At 42.2% G+C, this 14385-nt stretch overlaps 1 protein-coding gene across 3 annotated transcripts in view; it reads left to right on the top strand.

The window, feature by feature from the left end:
* Positions 1-969: 969 nt before the first annotated feature.
* mcu (mitochondrial calcium uniporter) overlaps positions 970-14385 on the top strand; it is a 47872-nt gene continuing 34456 nt past the window's right edge. For 2 of the 3 annotated variants that reach the window (XM_027165960.2, XM_027165962.2), the window contains exon 1: positions 971-1310. In XM_027165960.2, coding sequence (XP_027021761.1) covers positions 1200-1310 — 111 coding nt within the window. In that variant the 5' untranslated portion in view covers positions 971-1199. Of the gene's footprint in view, positions 1311-14385 lie in introns of all 3 variants that reach the window. The other variant, XM_027165959.2, reaches the window with a different exon arrangement.

Raw genomic sequence — 14385 nt, forward strand, 5'->3', positions numbered from 1 at the left:
GGAGGTCCAAAATCTTCATCGCACGGAAGACCATTTCTGGATGCCTCGGGATGGGTAGAAAGAGAAAGAACAGACATACGCCAATTAGGAGGAAACCAGAGAACCTGAAGTAAACCCACTGACATGGGAGTTCACATCTAATACCAAAAATTACTGCTCAAGATCAGTTCCAACCGGGTCCTTGGAGGTTTCTTGGAAGTTTGAAATCTTATCGTCTCAGATTCGACTGAGGTTTATTAGCGTTCAGATTTCTCTTCTGCAGTTTTGCACTGGCAAAGATGAGGCTAATTTGGTTAGCAAGTAATACAAGTCTCATAGCTCCAGCGCAAAACAGACAAATAAAAACTCCTCGTGTAAATTAGATCTCCCCCGAAACCATTTCTTTAATGAGTGTTTGCCTTGAGCACGGTACAGAAGATATTCATTGGTAGCCTATTCTTCACTTTAGTCATTAGTCATGCTACAGAAACACTCATTATCTGGTCTGGATACACTAATGAATCATCATATTGATAAACTGTAAGCATGGGCTCAATATTTTACATTAGCCTGTTGTGTGCATGTGTGAGAAGAATGAAGGAAGTGGTTGGTCTGATCAATCAAACCAAGCACCCTACAGACCAGAGTGAAGGATGATCTAATAGTAGAAAAGGAATAATAGAAAAGACGGACAAAGAACTGTACAGGACTTCCCTCTGTTTACAGACTTGATAAGCGTCCCGCGTGCACTGATTGGCTGCGCGGTCCGATAAACACCGCCTATTTGAAGTTGTCAAACTGATGCACACGCCGTCTATGCTTCATTTCATTGGATAAAAAAACGTGCTCGTGTCCGTGCAAGGGCCAGCATTTAACTACTCTGACCAATCAAATCGTTACTTTTTGTACTTCACTTTGAACGTTTTTTTTTAAAGGAAAAAAAACGGTTATGAATTTAAAAAAAATGACCGTTTTTTTTTTGTCATGGTAACGCGTAGTCAGGTTTAACGCTCGGAGATAACTGAATTATTTTCGGTCGAAGGAGGGAAGCTGTAGTTTATTCCGCATTTCTGTGTGTGTGTGTGTGTGTGTGTGGCAGCCCAGCCCAGCCCAAGCAGCCCGCCTTATTCCCCTCCCTCCCTCTCTTCCCTACCCTCTACGGTCTCCCTCCGTTCAGCCCGCAGCAGTTGCCGTCCGGCTTCCAGGCTTCTCTAGCAGACATGGCCGCGAAAGTGTGCAGACTCCTGCTGTCCCGGAGCAGAGTCGCCGGAGCGTCTCCTTTCCCCGTGCTTGGTGTCTCCTCACCTCGACAACACCAGCACACAGGAACGGTAAGAGTGTGAGGATGAACAGATTACACACACACACACACACACACACGCGAGGGGCGGCTTGTTCTAGTCCTGCACTGTCCTGGTGATAAGGAAGTAACGAGCTAACTCACCACTTATCCGACTGTACACTGGTGCTGTTGTGTTCATTTCTGGTTCTTTAGGTACAGAGATAGATGAAGGCTTTTTTTTACGCAGTATTCAGTTGTGACATTGCAATATTTGGTCGTGCATCGGCGTGTATCGGCGTGTACTGTACATACAGCTAAGAGCTTTTAAGCTAACGCAGTACATTTCCATTCTGGTCACGTTTCCGTGTTAAGGAGACTACAGTAAACTCAGTGATAGTGAACGCACGACAGGTCCGTTTAACCTTCAGTGCAACAGTGTCAGTGTCACTGTCAGTGGGTCTCAACTTTATTTGTTGCATGGACGAAGGACACACAAACACACATACACACACACACACACACACACACACACACACACACACACACACACACACACACACACACACACATATATATATATATATAAACACATACACACACATTCACATATATACATACATATACATACGTATACACACACACACACACACACACACACACACACACACACAAACATATATACATATGCACGCGAACAGTCACGTTTCTGTCCAACTATCATTGTGAGGACCTTCCACTGATTTAGCAATAAATGACTGAAATGAATGTCTACCCCTAAAAATCTAACCTTGGTAACATTGGTAATTAAACATTGGTAATTAAAATGAAGCCTTTTTAGCTATTTTAGTTGCTTATGTAAAAAGAACAAGAGTTTTTCATATTAGGACCATGCAGATTACTCCATGAGGTCCTTGTATTCTGTATGGACATGACATTGTACTTGAGTGAGTTTTCTGCATTGTAGTAGTGACCATATAAGTGCCACTGATTTTGTTGAACCTGTTAATCGGGTATGGTGAGCAGTGTGTTTCCTGAGCCTCTGCAGTGTGTGTGTGTGTGTGTGTGTGTGTGTGTGTGTGTGATCGAGGAAGAGAGAGAGAGTGTGAATGGTGAGAGAATGGAGATAGTGCCGCAGAACTCTTCAGTGACCCTCAAGCAATCCATTTCTCTCTCTCTCTCTCTCTCTCTCTCTCTCTCTCTCTCTCTCTCTCTCTCTCTCTCTCTCTCTCTCTCATATTTTCTTACACACTCATTGTGCCCTCCTTTCCCTTCCCTTCCCCCTCGACTTGTATTCATTCTCCTACAGAACTGACACACAATTGACTCTGTTCCGGGTTTCCCTTTATGGCTTCCCGGGTTTTCCCGTTTGGAGTGGATTTCCGTTCCTGAGCTTGTGCTTTGTATGATCAGTGCTCCAGTACAAGGAGCACAGATCACAAAAATGTAAGGCAATAACTGACCCAATTTGTTTAAGCATGCCTGACTTTTCCTGCCAATATATAAGCAAATATCCTTGCTGTGTTTGCTGACATCGTACCTCATTTCTCCACTACTTGGAACAAACCCCAGTTTGACTGTGAATCCATCTGTAGCTTTGTATAGCAAAGCTTTAATTTCACGTCATGCGTTTGGTATTATTGGCTCTTTTTACGCTTTTGCAGGGGTTTCATATAAGGGGAGCTGACGTGAAGCTGTTTTTGCAGGATGAAAGAAAAGCTCAATGAAGAGTTTAATGATGTCTATAGAGGTGGCAGGTCTTGTGATGGTGTAGTAGTCACCTAGCACATGACTTGTGCGCTCTCAAGTGGGCTAATCCAATCCAGAAGGCACAGATTCAGGGCTTTAATTCAAACATCTTTATCTGTAGAAGCACCAGGGGAAATATGACTGAGCACTCAAGGTCCCCAGATCTATAAGCTGTACTTGGGGCTCTGGTCCTGCTCTTGACACTCATATTAGACCTCAGAGAGAGACACTTATCCTGCTCTACCTCTGTATTTATGCAGCTGCCCTATAAAGGTGCCCCGATTTTGGGGGGGGAAAGGCAATGATTTACTCAGCAAAGCAACCTGCCGTAAATCATGATGTGGGTGTGGGCTCGGCACAGTTCTATCCATTATACTGGAGCGGCATCTTGATGTAATTCGGTTCCTCTTCTGCACCTTTCAGCTTGATCGATTTAGAACAAGCCTGAAGTTTTCTATGTATGAATGTGAAAGAACCAGACAGGCAGGCTCATCCCCGAAAACCTTACGGCACATTAATAGAATCAGGATTAGAATAAATTAATTAACCTCTGCTACTCTTGATTGACTGGCAAGCTGCGGTGATCCGGATTAGCGACCGAAAGACAGTGGCGGCTCTATACGGTGAAAGTATGCTACTGAACACATCACCCTTGAGCCGTCCTGCAAACTAAGAACTGGAAAGTTGATTTCATGTAGCAGTCATGTTGCATCTGGTTCTTAACATTTCAAGCTGTGGACGGAAAAGCTGCCTTTATCAATGCTAATGACAAAGTGCATACATAAATACTCTAGAATAACTGATATTTTGTATTTAGTGAACTTCAGGTGAGCCAGTGCCTACTGTAGCCTCCGATTCTTGTCCTTAGCTGACAGGATTTTAAACCAGTCTGATTTTTTTCTGTTCTGCCTCAATGTTTTACATGCGTAAACACATGTGTTCCTAGATGCTTTTCTGCTTATTACAGTTGTAAATAGTAGCTATTTAAGTCACGTTAGTCTGTCAGCCAGCTAAAACCTGTCTGGTCATTCTCCTCTGATCTGTCATCAACAAGGTGTTTAAGCATTTAGATAATTTTTGTTGAAATATTGCTGTGTGAGAAAATCTCAGATCATTAATGTCTGAATTACTTAAACCTGCCCATTTGGCACTTCTACTGCTCTATGTGAACAGTAACTGGAGCTCTGTATCTGCATGATTTTATGCATTGCTTATGCACTGCTGTCACATGTTTCCCTGAGTAGATAATAGCATGAATGAGCAGGCTTTTATGTGTTCCTATTAAACTGGCCTTTGTGTGTGCTTCAGTACTCCATTCACCATATGATTTTTATTATCCCTTAACTTTCTGTACTGTTTGCACCCATTTTTATTCCTTGATTATGTTGGATCAAGGCTCCAATCAGCCCATAGTGTCCTCGTTTATGGGAGATTCGATCTGCCTTGCTTATTACCCCTCTATAGGCCTTTTATTATTATTATTTTCCAATGTTTTTTTCCATATTTTTACCCGCTATATGCTCCACGTCGGTAATAACTGAGGTGCACCAGGTAAAATATGCTTATAAGCATTGTGTGTACCATTTTAGATGGCTGAATAAATTTTAATATTCAAGCGTAAAAATCATTGACCCCACCTTTTTATATAGAAAAGGTTCTCAGAGGACGAGGGAGGAAAACACTGACATGACTGACCTTGATGAAAAAATATCCCAGAGAAGCACCTGTAAATAAAAGCATTAGAACAGGATCCCATGCAAAAATTTCTAAACTAAATATAATGGCCTTCTTACTGTGGGTGATATTTGCATGATTTTTCAATGTATATCAGCAGTGATTGGACGATGCAGAAGCAGGCTGTAGGATAAACAAAACAGTAAGAATTTTTTTGTTATTTATCCTGGTCAGGCTCGAGGGGCTTAACTCTGGGACACTGGGCATTATGAAAGGACACCCGGATCGGGACGCCAGTTCATTTCCACAAGCAAACACATTAACACTTACAGGCAGTTTAGCATTGGGAGTTGGAACAACAATCTGAAATGCAACAGAAGCTTGTTATTTTCTAATTAGGTTCTATTCCTAATTTCTTTTCCATATTTAACTTTTTTTTCTGCTATACAAGTCCTTGTTACTATGGAAACAGTAATGTATTAGAACAAGCATGTTCATATCAATCAACTGTGATTGCGGTACACCTTCTGACCAATCAGAATTGAGAAGTGAACAGTATGATTATGTAATTATGATGTGTGATATGACTAGTTTTCTTTCATGCTGTGAGAGAAATAATAACAACCACGTAGCCCTTTTTTAATTTTGTTTTATTTTTAACTTCTCGTTACCGGGTGGATGTTTACCATCTGGATTGTAAACTCTAAAACAGTGTGGAACTTAACTGAGGAAAGTGTTCAAGATAAAACATACTGTAATCTCAGTCTCATGGGTTCAGCAGGATTTCTGAGCGTCATGCTGTTTAAGTTCTTTTCATTCATGAATATTAATGATGCTAATAAAATGATTATTTGTCCATGACCTTTAATTAGATTGGCAATAAGATTTGCTGCTATATTGAAGTCGGCTGAACCTTTTGGCAGTACAATTTTGAAATGCATAAGAGGTTTGGGACCTTGGCCTCTTTGGATGGGGGAATTTTCAAGTTGAAATCATCTGCAAGCAATTTATTAATTAGCTGTTCATCAGAAGTTGCTATGCGATTGACTTCCATTTAAGATTTGTGTCTGTGTGTCTGTGTGTGTCACTGTCTGCTTTAATGTGCAGTAAGATTTTTTATTTCTGTCTTGTATAATAACATCTTAATAAATAATATAATAATACATATTTTCATGTACATTCTGTCGTCAAAAGTATGTGGACACTTGACCATCAGTGTCCACATATCTATCCAGAAAATGAGCTCCATGAGCTCATGGTTTGCTGAAGTAGCAGTGAAATAACTCTGGTGTCCTGCACAGAGCCCTGAGCTCAACCGCACTGAACATCTCACCCAACATCAGTGTGTGATCTCACTAAGTAGCTGAATGAACACAAATCCCCACAGCCACATTCTAACATCGAGTGGAAAACCTTCCAAGAAGAGTGGAGCTTATTATAACAAGAAGTCTGGAATGGGATGTTCAGCAAGCACAAATGGGTGTGATGATCAAGTGTCCACAAACATTTGGACATATTGTGTATGTAAGTGAGCTGGAATGTAAAAAGTATGTAAGAAAGAATTGTTCCCAAGCTACATATTACCACTCATCCTTGGTAGTCTATGAACTATGTTCGGTATAGAAGAATCAGACTCTCAGCCCACGCTTTTAAACGTGGTGTGTGTATGTGTGTATGAGTGTGTGCACAGTCACATATATGGTGACCTCCGATCAAGGCTGCGTTCCTGCTTCACTCAATTTGTTCCAGGTCTATCCACCATGACCCTGGTGCAGGATAATAAATGAATTATTTAACGCTACCGTTTTTATTCTATGCATTTTTTTTCTTTCCCAGAAAATATTTAAATAGCAGTATAGTTGCTGATTGATGTGTAGCATTTTGTAGAACAGAGCAGATGGGGTTATGATGATCACCTCCAGCGTAATTGAGCTAAGTGAAAGCTCATCGCTCCAGGCTCCGCGGGTCTCGCTGAAGCTCGTGGCTTTGAATGGAGACCAGCCACCCGGTGTCAGGCCGCACGGTTTAGATCTGCCACTGGATTGTGCTTGATGAGAAAACAACCATTCTCCCTTACCGACTGAAGATCTAAACAGGCTTTCTAATTTTGTCCCTGACAGGAAGGTTACCTAGCTCATCTCTGTGTTAAATGAGTTTGAGATGATAGCTGACTGGAATTGTGGCTTGCTGATTGAGTATGTGGGTGAGCGTGTTGCATGATTGCATGCTTGTAAGCCGGTCTGTTTGCCCCCGTGTTCAGTGTTGTGTGTTCACTAGTGCGATCATGTGTCTGTGACACTGCAGCGATCGATCGGTTCAGGCTTGTCATTGCGTTTGGAGAACCAGAAAGATCTCTGCTTTACGTAAGGAGCAGGGCGCGACGGGCCGCACGCTGTTCAGGGAAATTCATCCACGCCGGAGCTGAGAAACGATAATGTATTAACGAGCACATTAATATACGGGCATTAATATAAACAAATTATAGCTGTGACAGTTGTCATAGCTGCTGCTCTAGAAAATTAATCAACACCTTCAGATCTGAGAATTCAGTGGCTTTGTGGCATAATTAAATTTAAACATCACCATTTTAACCACTTGTTTGGGGAATCTGTTATGATGAGCAATTGATTCTTCTTGGGATTTTGACTTATATTTTCCCCACACTTTACGGAGTATTTTGGCTTCAGGGTTGTTCCATTTCATAACATTACCACACACACATGCACACACACACAATACTGCTTGTATAATAGCTACACAAGCTGCATTTCCACTACAACAGGATTAAACATTTAAGCATGGCCAGAGCCACCTCACAGCTCAAAGGTTGTTTCAGTGATGAGCTCTGTGGAGTTTCACATGTTCTCTGCATGTCTGTGGATTCTCCTGTTTCCTCTCATGTCCCAGGAACATGCTGCTAGCTAGATTGGCTAAGCGAGGTGTGAATGAGTGTGTGAATGTGTGTGTCCCATCCAGAGTATCTTCCTGTTGGACTTTTTTTTTTCTATCCTTTGCTCACATCCTTTGGACTGTTCAGACGGGATACGTTTGTTGGGGAATCTGGTTTTTAGGTCACAGAGGTAGAAGTATCTTTGTGAGGTACACAGGGCTGTCAGTCTTAAATGCTATGCACACCACACACACCTTATTTTAATACACGCACTGCTTTATTATTAACACTTCCTGTAGTGCACATTGCTCTTGAGGTGAAGTATGTCACATGAGTGTAGCATGGCTGTAGGATGTACCTCTACTCTTTTACTAAGTAGTGAGTGCTTTTGTTTAGATTATGTTGTTCTGTATCGTAAGCTTGGTCTTGTTTTGGAGACAGTAAACACGGCATCCCATGCAAAACTAGCCCAAACTGGCATCTAGTCATTGTCATCTCTGTTTACATTATAATTAGTCGCCAGAACAACTGTATGAAGGAAGGCTGGCGTGTATTTCCGCATTCGAACCGGCTCTATGGATACCTGCCTAAGATTGCTTGTGCTTTGTGTCAACCCGATTACCCGCTCAAGCCCCCCCCCCCTCCGTTTTTTTCACTACTACTATACTGTGTGTATGGAGGTGTGTGTGTGTCTGTGTGGAGGTGTGTGTGGGTGACCTGAAAGTCCCAAGGACGCAGCCAGCCTGTCTCGCTCCATTTGCCCTGCTTAGCCAGACATTCACTCCCCTTCTGAAGCTACAGAGAAGAGAATCAGGAAGAGAGGATACTCTCACACACTTAACGCCTGTATCCCAGCAGCAAATCAATATAATTACTCGCTCATCATCTACCAGGAGTGGAGAAGTACTGGAATTGATGGGGAAAGAGGATTTTTTAAATTTTTTTTTTCATGGTTTGCATGCTTTCTGTCAGACTAGATAGGGCTAGAAAGTGTGTTAATCTGTGGTTACAGAGGTGTCAAACTGTCCAAACCACTGCCAGTTCTCCTTAACAACATGTTTATGTATCACGTGAGTAACAGACGTAGAACAGAACATCGCCCGCACTCAGCCAAGCACCTCACCTACGTCATTTTCTTATGTGGTTATGCTCACCACAAAAAAAACAAGCCTATAAATAATGTCAGCTTAAACCACCAATGGGTTTTGTATGTGGAATGTTTGGGGGGGGGGGGGAAGACAATGTTAATGTGCACCTTTTAGTAGCAAATCTTTTTATTCGCCACATGCATGCAAATGTCTTTTTCTCTGTGTTTGTTCACAACGCCATACAAAAATTGATTCAAGATCCAAGCCTTTGTTGTGACAACACAGTGAATTTCTTATCACTGTGTTTCCTCCAGCAACCGCAGACAATTTAAACAGGACCTACATCAAGAGAAATGGTACAAGTTGGGGAAAATAATAATAATAATAATAATAATAATAATAATAATAATGACCAAATATTTCCACAAATATTTTTTAAACAGAGTAATATTTGTGAACATTATTATTATTTACAGTCTCTCAGTTGATAGAGTGCAACCCTTCCTGTTTTCTCGTGGCTGTCCTAAACTAAACTTTGATTGAAGCCGAGTGTCACGAACGAAAGCTCCGATTAGCGTCCACTGTTATCTGGACTCATCCACACATGACACTGGTGTAGCAGAATGCTAATAGGCTCTATCAGCATCGAAAAGGACATGATTAGCGTGATCTGTCGCTCGTCTTGCGCTCCATGCCAAGAAAAGGCCAACCCAGCATCACAGCTCTGCTGAAATCTGCCCTGTGGGGTGGATTTGTATTTGTGTGTGTGTGTGTGTGTGTGTGTGTGTGTGTGTGTGTGTGTGTGTGTGTGTGTGTGTGTGTACAAGTCTGCTGTCTGATTCTGGCACAGGAAGAGATATTAAGAGATAAGGAAAAAGGGAGAGTGAGTGTGATGGAGAAAGTTCTAGAGGTTCCTGTGGGGGTGTTACTGGTGCAAACACAGAGACACAGAGAGAAACGTTTGACTTAACCAGGAATTGTTTATTACAACTGAGCAAATACTCTTCAGGTCCAAGATTTAAAAAATAACTTCTGAGTAGATCTGTGTCTGTTGACAGGAACCACCAGAAGTGCATTTATTCATTTTTGTTTCACAACAAAAGGACTGTGTTGAAGGTATTTTTTAACATTCAGTTGTGTTAGAGAAGCCGATCTGAGACAAGTATGAACAAGAGCAATGAGAGCAAGGCGTAGTGAAATGTACCCATTCACACAAAGGTATTTGTGAGAGTCATGCAAGACAGTGCTACAAACACTGAGCAATAAAACACACCTACACAAACACACCCTTTCTACTGTCTACAATTCTCTAGCAAGACGTAACACAAAAACGTCATCTTATGTAAAAAAGTAAAGCAAGTCCAGTCGAGAACGTGTTTCTTCATGGCAAAATAAATAAATAAACGAATAACCACGGCCTTCAATATACGTGAAATCTACGTCAGCTCTCTGGACTCCACCCAGTTTCACCGCAGTTATTTTCCACCCAGTTATCTGAATCAGATGATTGTTTTACCGGTACAGAAGTGGAACAACTTCTCTCTGGGTCTTTTTTAGTGTCTCAGTGCAGCTCAGTGTTCTGTAGATCTTTGGAATGTAGATTTCAGCTCAGTGAAGCTGTTAGCCAGTAGTACTGTAAATCCTTGAACAGGGCAGAATTATGATTTTAGTTTGTAATGTTTTTTTTTAATGGGGCGTGACATGCACTGAAAAAGAAATTTAATCCCCCGCCCTGCTTACGTTATTTTTAAACCGAAATGCGAGCATGCTGACATTCGTTGCTGATGAGAAAGTCCTGAGATTGAAGGTGGGATTGCCATCAGTGGCAGCTTGCTTCTATTAAGTTATAGAACACTCCCAGGAAGCAGATTTGATTCACAGTGTAGGACAAGGGTACCTAAACCTCCCAGAGTTCTTCATGACACATTAATTACACAAAGTGAAGTGTAACTTTTGTAACAAATGGCAAAACTCTTTACTGTCCCAGTACCCAGAACCCCAAACTATGGCATTAGGAATGGAAGAAGCACCAAATCACAATTTTGGAAGTTCTATCCGACTTTTTTCTGTTCTGTAGTGCATGTAGTTTCCTGTTCATTTGAGCTGGTGACACCTCGTTCAGCTCTCTAGCCCAGAACACACGCCTCCTCCTTCCTCATTCCACACCACGGCTCTCCATTTCTGTAATTACTATGAGGATCAGATTTCAGTCAGCACATGCGGCCTTCAGTCTGCTGCAGTGCTCAGTCCCTCTGTTCACCCTCTCAGCTGCCAAACCACTCTTAGCTGTCGAATGAGAGGCAACGTCACTGCAGTAACCCAGAGAAAAAATAAAACCGAGTGTGTGTGCTTGGTGAGGTTACTTCAGGGCGGGGCTTGCAGTGACAGCAGCTCGTTCGGGCTTTGTGGCGCCTGGGTGGCTGCAGGGTTAACAAGCAATGGTTTGTTGTTTTTCTGGGTGGGTCTTGTGGGGGAAGGAGGCTATTCCATGAGAGATGCTTGCACCACGTTGTTGTGTCAGAATGTCAGCTGAACAGGAAGTATGCTGCCTGGCTTTTTCTGTGAGCTGTCAAGGAGACACAAGTTCAGCATCACATACACACACACACTCACAGACATTTCACTTTCAAATACTTTGTGCCTCAGCTTGGCAGACTGTCATTGATGCTATAGGGATGGAAGTAGGAAGTGATGCATTCAATTCCATTATACATGGGATGCAGGAAAACCTGAAACACATTAAATATAATTATATTCAAATATTTTTGATGTCCTTAGTTGGCTGAAGACAAAAGGACAGTGTTAGTAGTGGAGGCACCAAATGAAGTACAAAGCACAAAGCAGCTACACAACGCAGTTCGCTGATGTACGGCTAGTTAGTCCTTTATGAGTTGACAAACACACTATTTGTTTGTGAGTATGAGTGTGAGTTCTGGACAGACTAATGGACTAAAGGACTAAAATGCTCTCTTTTAGTAAAGATTTCAAGTCCCATCGCTGCCATTATCAGGATGTAGTAAAATGGCATTGTGGATAATGTCAGAAACCTGAAAATCTGTTTGTGAATGAAGTTTAAACTAAGTCAGCTACAAGAGATAAAGGAGAAATTCTGGATAACTTTGAATGTCACATCTTAGTTAAAAAGTTTCCTATACATGTCGTTCAAGGTGGATTTGGACTGACATGGACTTGCACTTGGACTGACCTTTATGCCTAACTCTACTCTCTGTATCATTCTCCAGTGCCTAATTCATTCTCCACAGCATACCGGCGAAAACGTGAAGGTGATCCTGCAGCTGAGAGCACAACCTTGAAACACAGAGTACCAAGCTGCAGTGTTCTTAAGAGGTTATGTGACCGGGTCAACTATCCCCAAGAAACAGGGCTGCTTTTAGGCCTTAACACTGAGTAGCCTACTTTCTCTAACAACAACTGTCCTGAACAAGAATGGCTAAAATGAAGCCTAACGGCATAATTGCGGTATATCACATGCATTACCGCCGCAGTTGACAGGAGGTGGTACGTCTTTTCAACCTTAACTCTATTCTGTGAGAAAGAATGTCAGGACTCCCCAAACTGGCTATCAGCTGTAGAGTGTGTTTTTATTTTAAGACTGTTGAATCCAGCAGAACGTGAGCTTTTTTCTGATTGGCCCTTCTGTCTCATGTCTCATTTCAACTTCTGCTCGTTTGCGGCGGACAGCTTACCATTTTGCAATTAAATCGCTGAGCTGAGAGTTTCATCAGATTGTTGAAACAGTAGCCAGGCTAGTTTGTCTGGCTTTTCTCCAAACCATGCATTACTGCCATTATGTAGAGTATAGTGAAGAAATACGGAGAAGTATGCCACGCTAATACATCATAAATTATTTGTAGCCAATTTGGAACACAGCCTCATTTACTGTGGTGCAAAATTTTCTGAGTACTTTTCTAAATAGTCTGTTAAAAAGTTCATCTGGAATAAATGAGAGGTTTAAGCAACCTGTTTAACATCTGAGAGTTTAAACCTGTCCATCATTTCTTGGAAGAACACATTTAGATGTGGCCTTACTGTTCCTCCCGGTGAATGGGGAATGTTTTGAACATATACAAGGTTTAAGGAACCACAAAGCACCTGGGGGGTGGGGGTGGATAGAACAAAAATTTCCACTTGTAATATGTTCACATTTACACTAAAACAGATGCGCGGCTTTTTCCACCCTTCAAGTGCCTGGTGGTTGCCCTGTATACCCCAACATCTGATGTGGAATGGTATTTCCTGTTACTCGGCACTGAATGTGTGTGCACATTGCCTCTCAGCTGTAATCTTCGCAGTGCGTTTAAGTGCACAAAAAACAAATCATTTAGCCATGTTTGGAGCTAGTTTTCTAGTTCCTCAACGTCTGCTCTGTGTGTCAAGGCCCCTTAAACGTAATTAATCGAGTTTAGCTGCGACGGTAGTCGGCGTTGCCGACGGCAGTGGTGGTGTCTTTGTATTTGTATTCTGATCATTCTCCTTGTGCACCGTTACTGCAGCTACTATGTAAGGAACAGCTCTCTCACAAAGGAAATTAAAGCTGTAAACTTTTTGTGAACAGAATCACTTTTACCATAGGTATGTTTAATTTTCTCAATAAAATGATGCTGCTGTGTGGAGCAGTGTTTTTAGGACTTATCTTATCCATCACAGCTGACCATGTCTTGCCTGTGTGTCAGGATGAGCTGCGAGACTCGATGCAAATAAAGGAGAGATGGAGAGTTGGAGAGACAGACAGAGAGAGAGAGAAATAAGAAGTTGAAGTAGTGGCGAGAGGTAAATCTGTAGAACGGATCAGTGCCGCTGACAGCAAAGCCTGCATGTCTAAAACTCCATTTCATCAGGCAGTCCTGAGGGATTTCCCTCTCCTCTGAGAGAGAGAGCGAGAAACAACTAACGAGTGGGACAGACTTATAGAGCGCAGCATACAAGCAAACAAGAGAATAACATTTACAAACTGGAAAACGGTGGACCTGGTTTTAAATTCACATCAACCTGATTCCTAGCAATCCAGCAATACTACTTAGTAAGGAGTGTGACAGGCCAGCTTGTTGTCTTTTATCCAAGGTGCTTGTGTGAGAGAAAGCTTTTACAGTACAGCTCTGACCTCACGCCTCCTCTCAGTCGCCATGGAGTTGCTGTGGAAACACTGCGACACCGAGGAAGTCTCTGCGCAGCCCGATGTGTGGCTGGCTCCGTGCAAAAGAGATTTCTCACTCTGATCACGCCGTAATTGGGCACTTATTTCCAATCCGAGTACCGGCCCGCTACCGTGCTAATTATACTCATGAAAATGCTCCGACAGCAACATCTGACAAAATGTCGTGTAAGCTTGGTGTGTGTCGTTGCTGTAATGAAGTAATAAGGACCAGCAAACAGACTGCAAACTGTGCTTAGGGAAAATATTAGAAGGAGGAACTATCCTCCTATAGCATTCCTGCTCATCATGTTCTGCTTGTTTGGATTAATGTCCCTCAGCTAGACCTGGGATTTATTCCTTTCATTGCAGCTGTATCGTGCTACAAGATCTCAGAGTCGTCTGTGGCTAATGATTAATCTCTGATGACGCACCATCCCGATAAAGCTAGTGAGTGATCGCTTTATCATCACTACCAACCAAACCCATGCTTTTGTCTGAGGAAATCCTCACCTCTCTCCACCTCTCTCTCGCTCCACGCTCTGTGCTGTTAGTCAGAGTAACTGACGCTAGT

This window comes from Tachysurus fulvidraco, chromosome 4 (assembly GCF_022655615.1).
Source record: "Tachysurus fulvidraco isolate hzauxx_2018 chromosome 4, HZAU_PFXX_2.0, whole genome shotgun sequence".
Taxonomy (NCBI): Eukaryota; Metazoa; Chordata; class Actinopteri; order Siluriformes; family Bagridae; genus Tachysurus; species Tachysurus fulvidraco.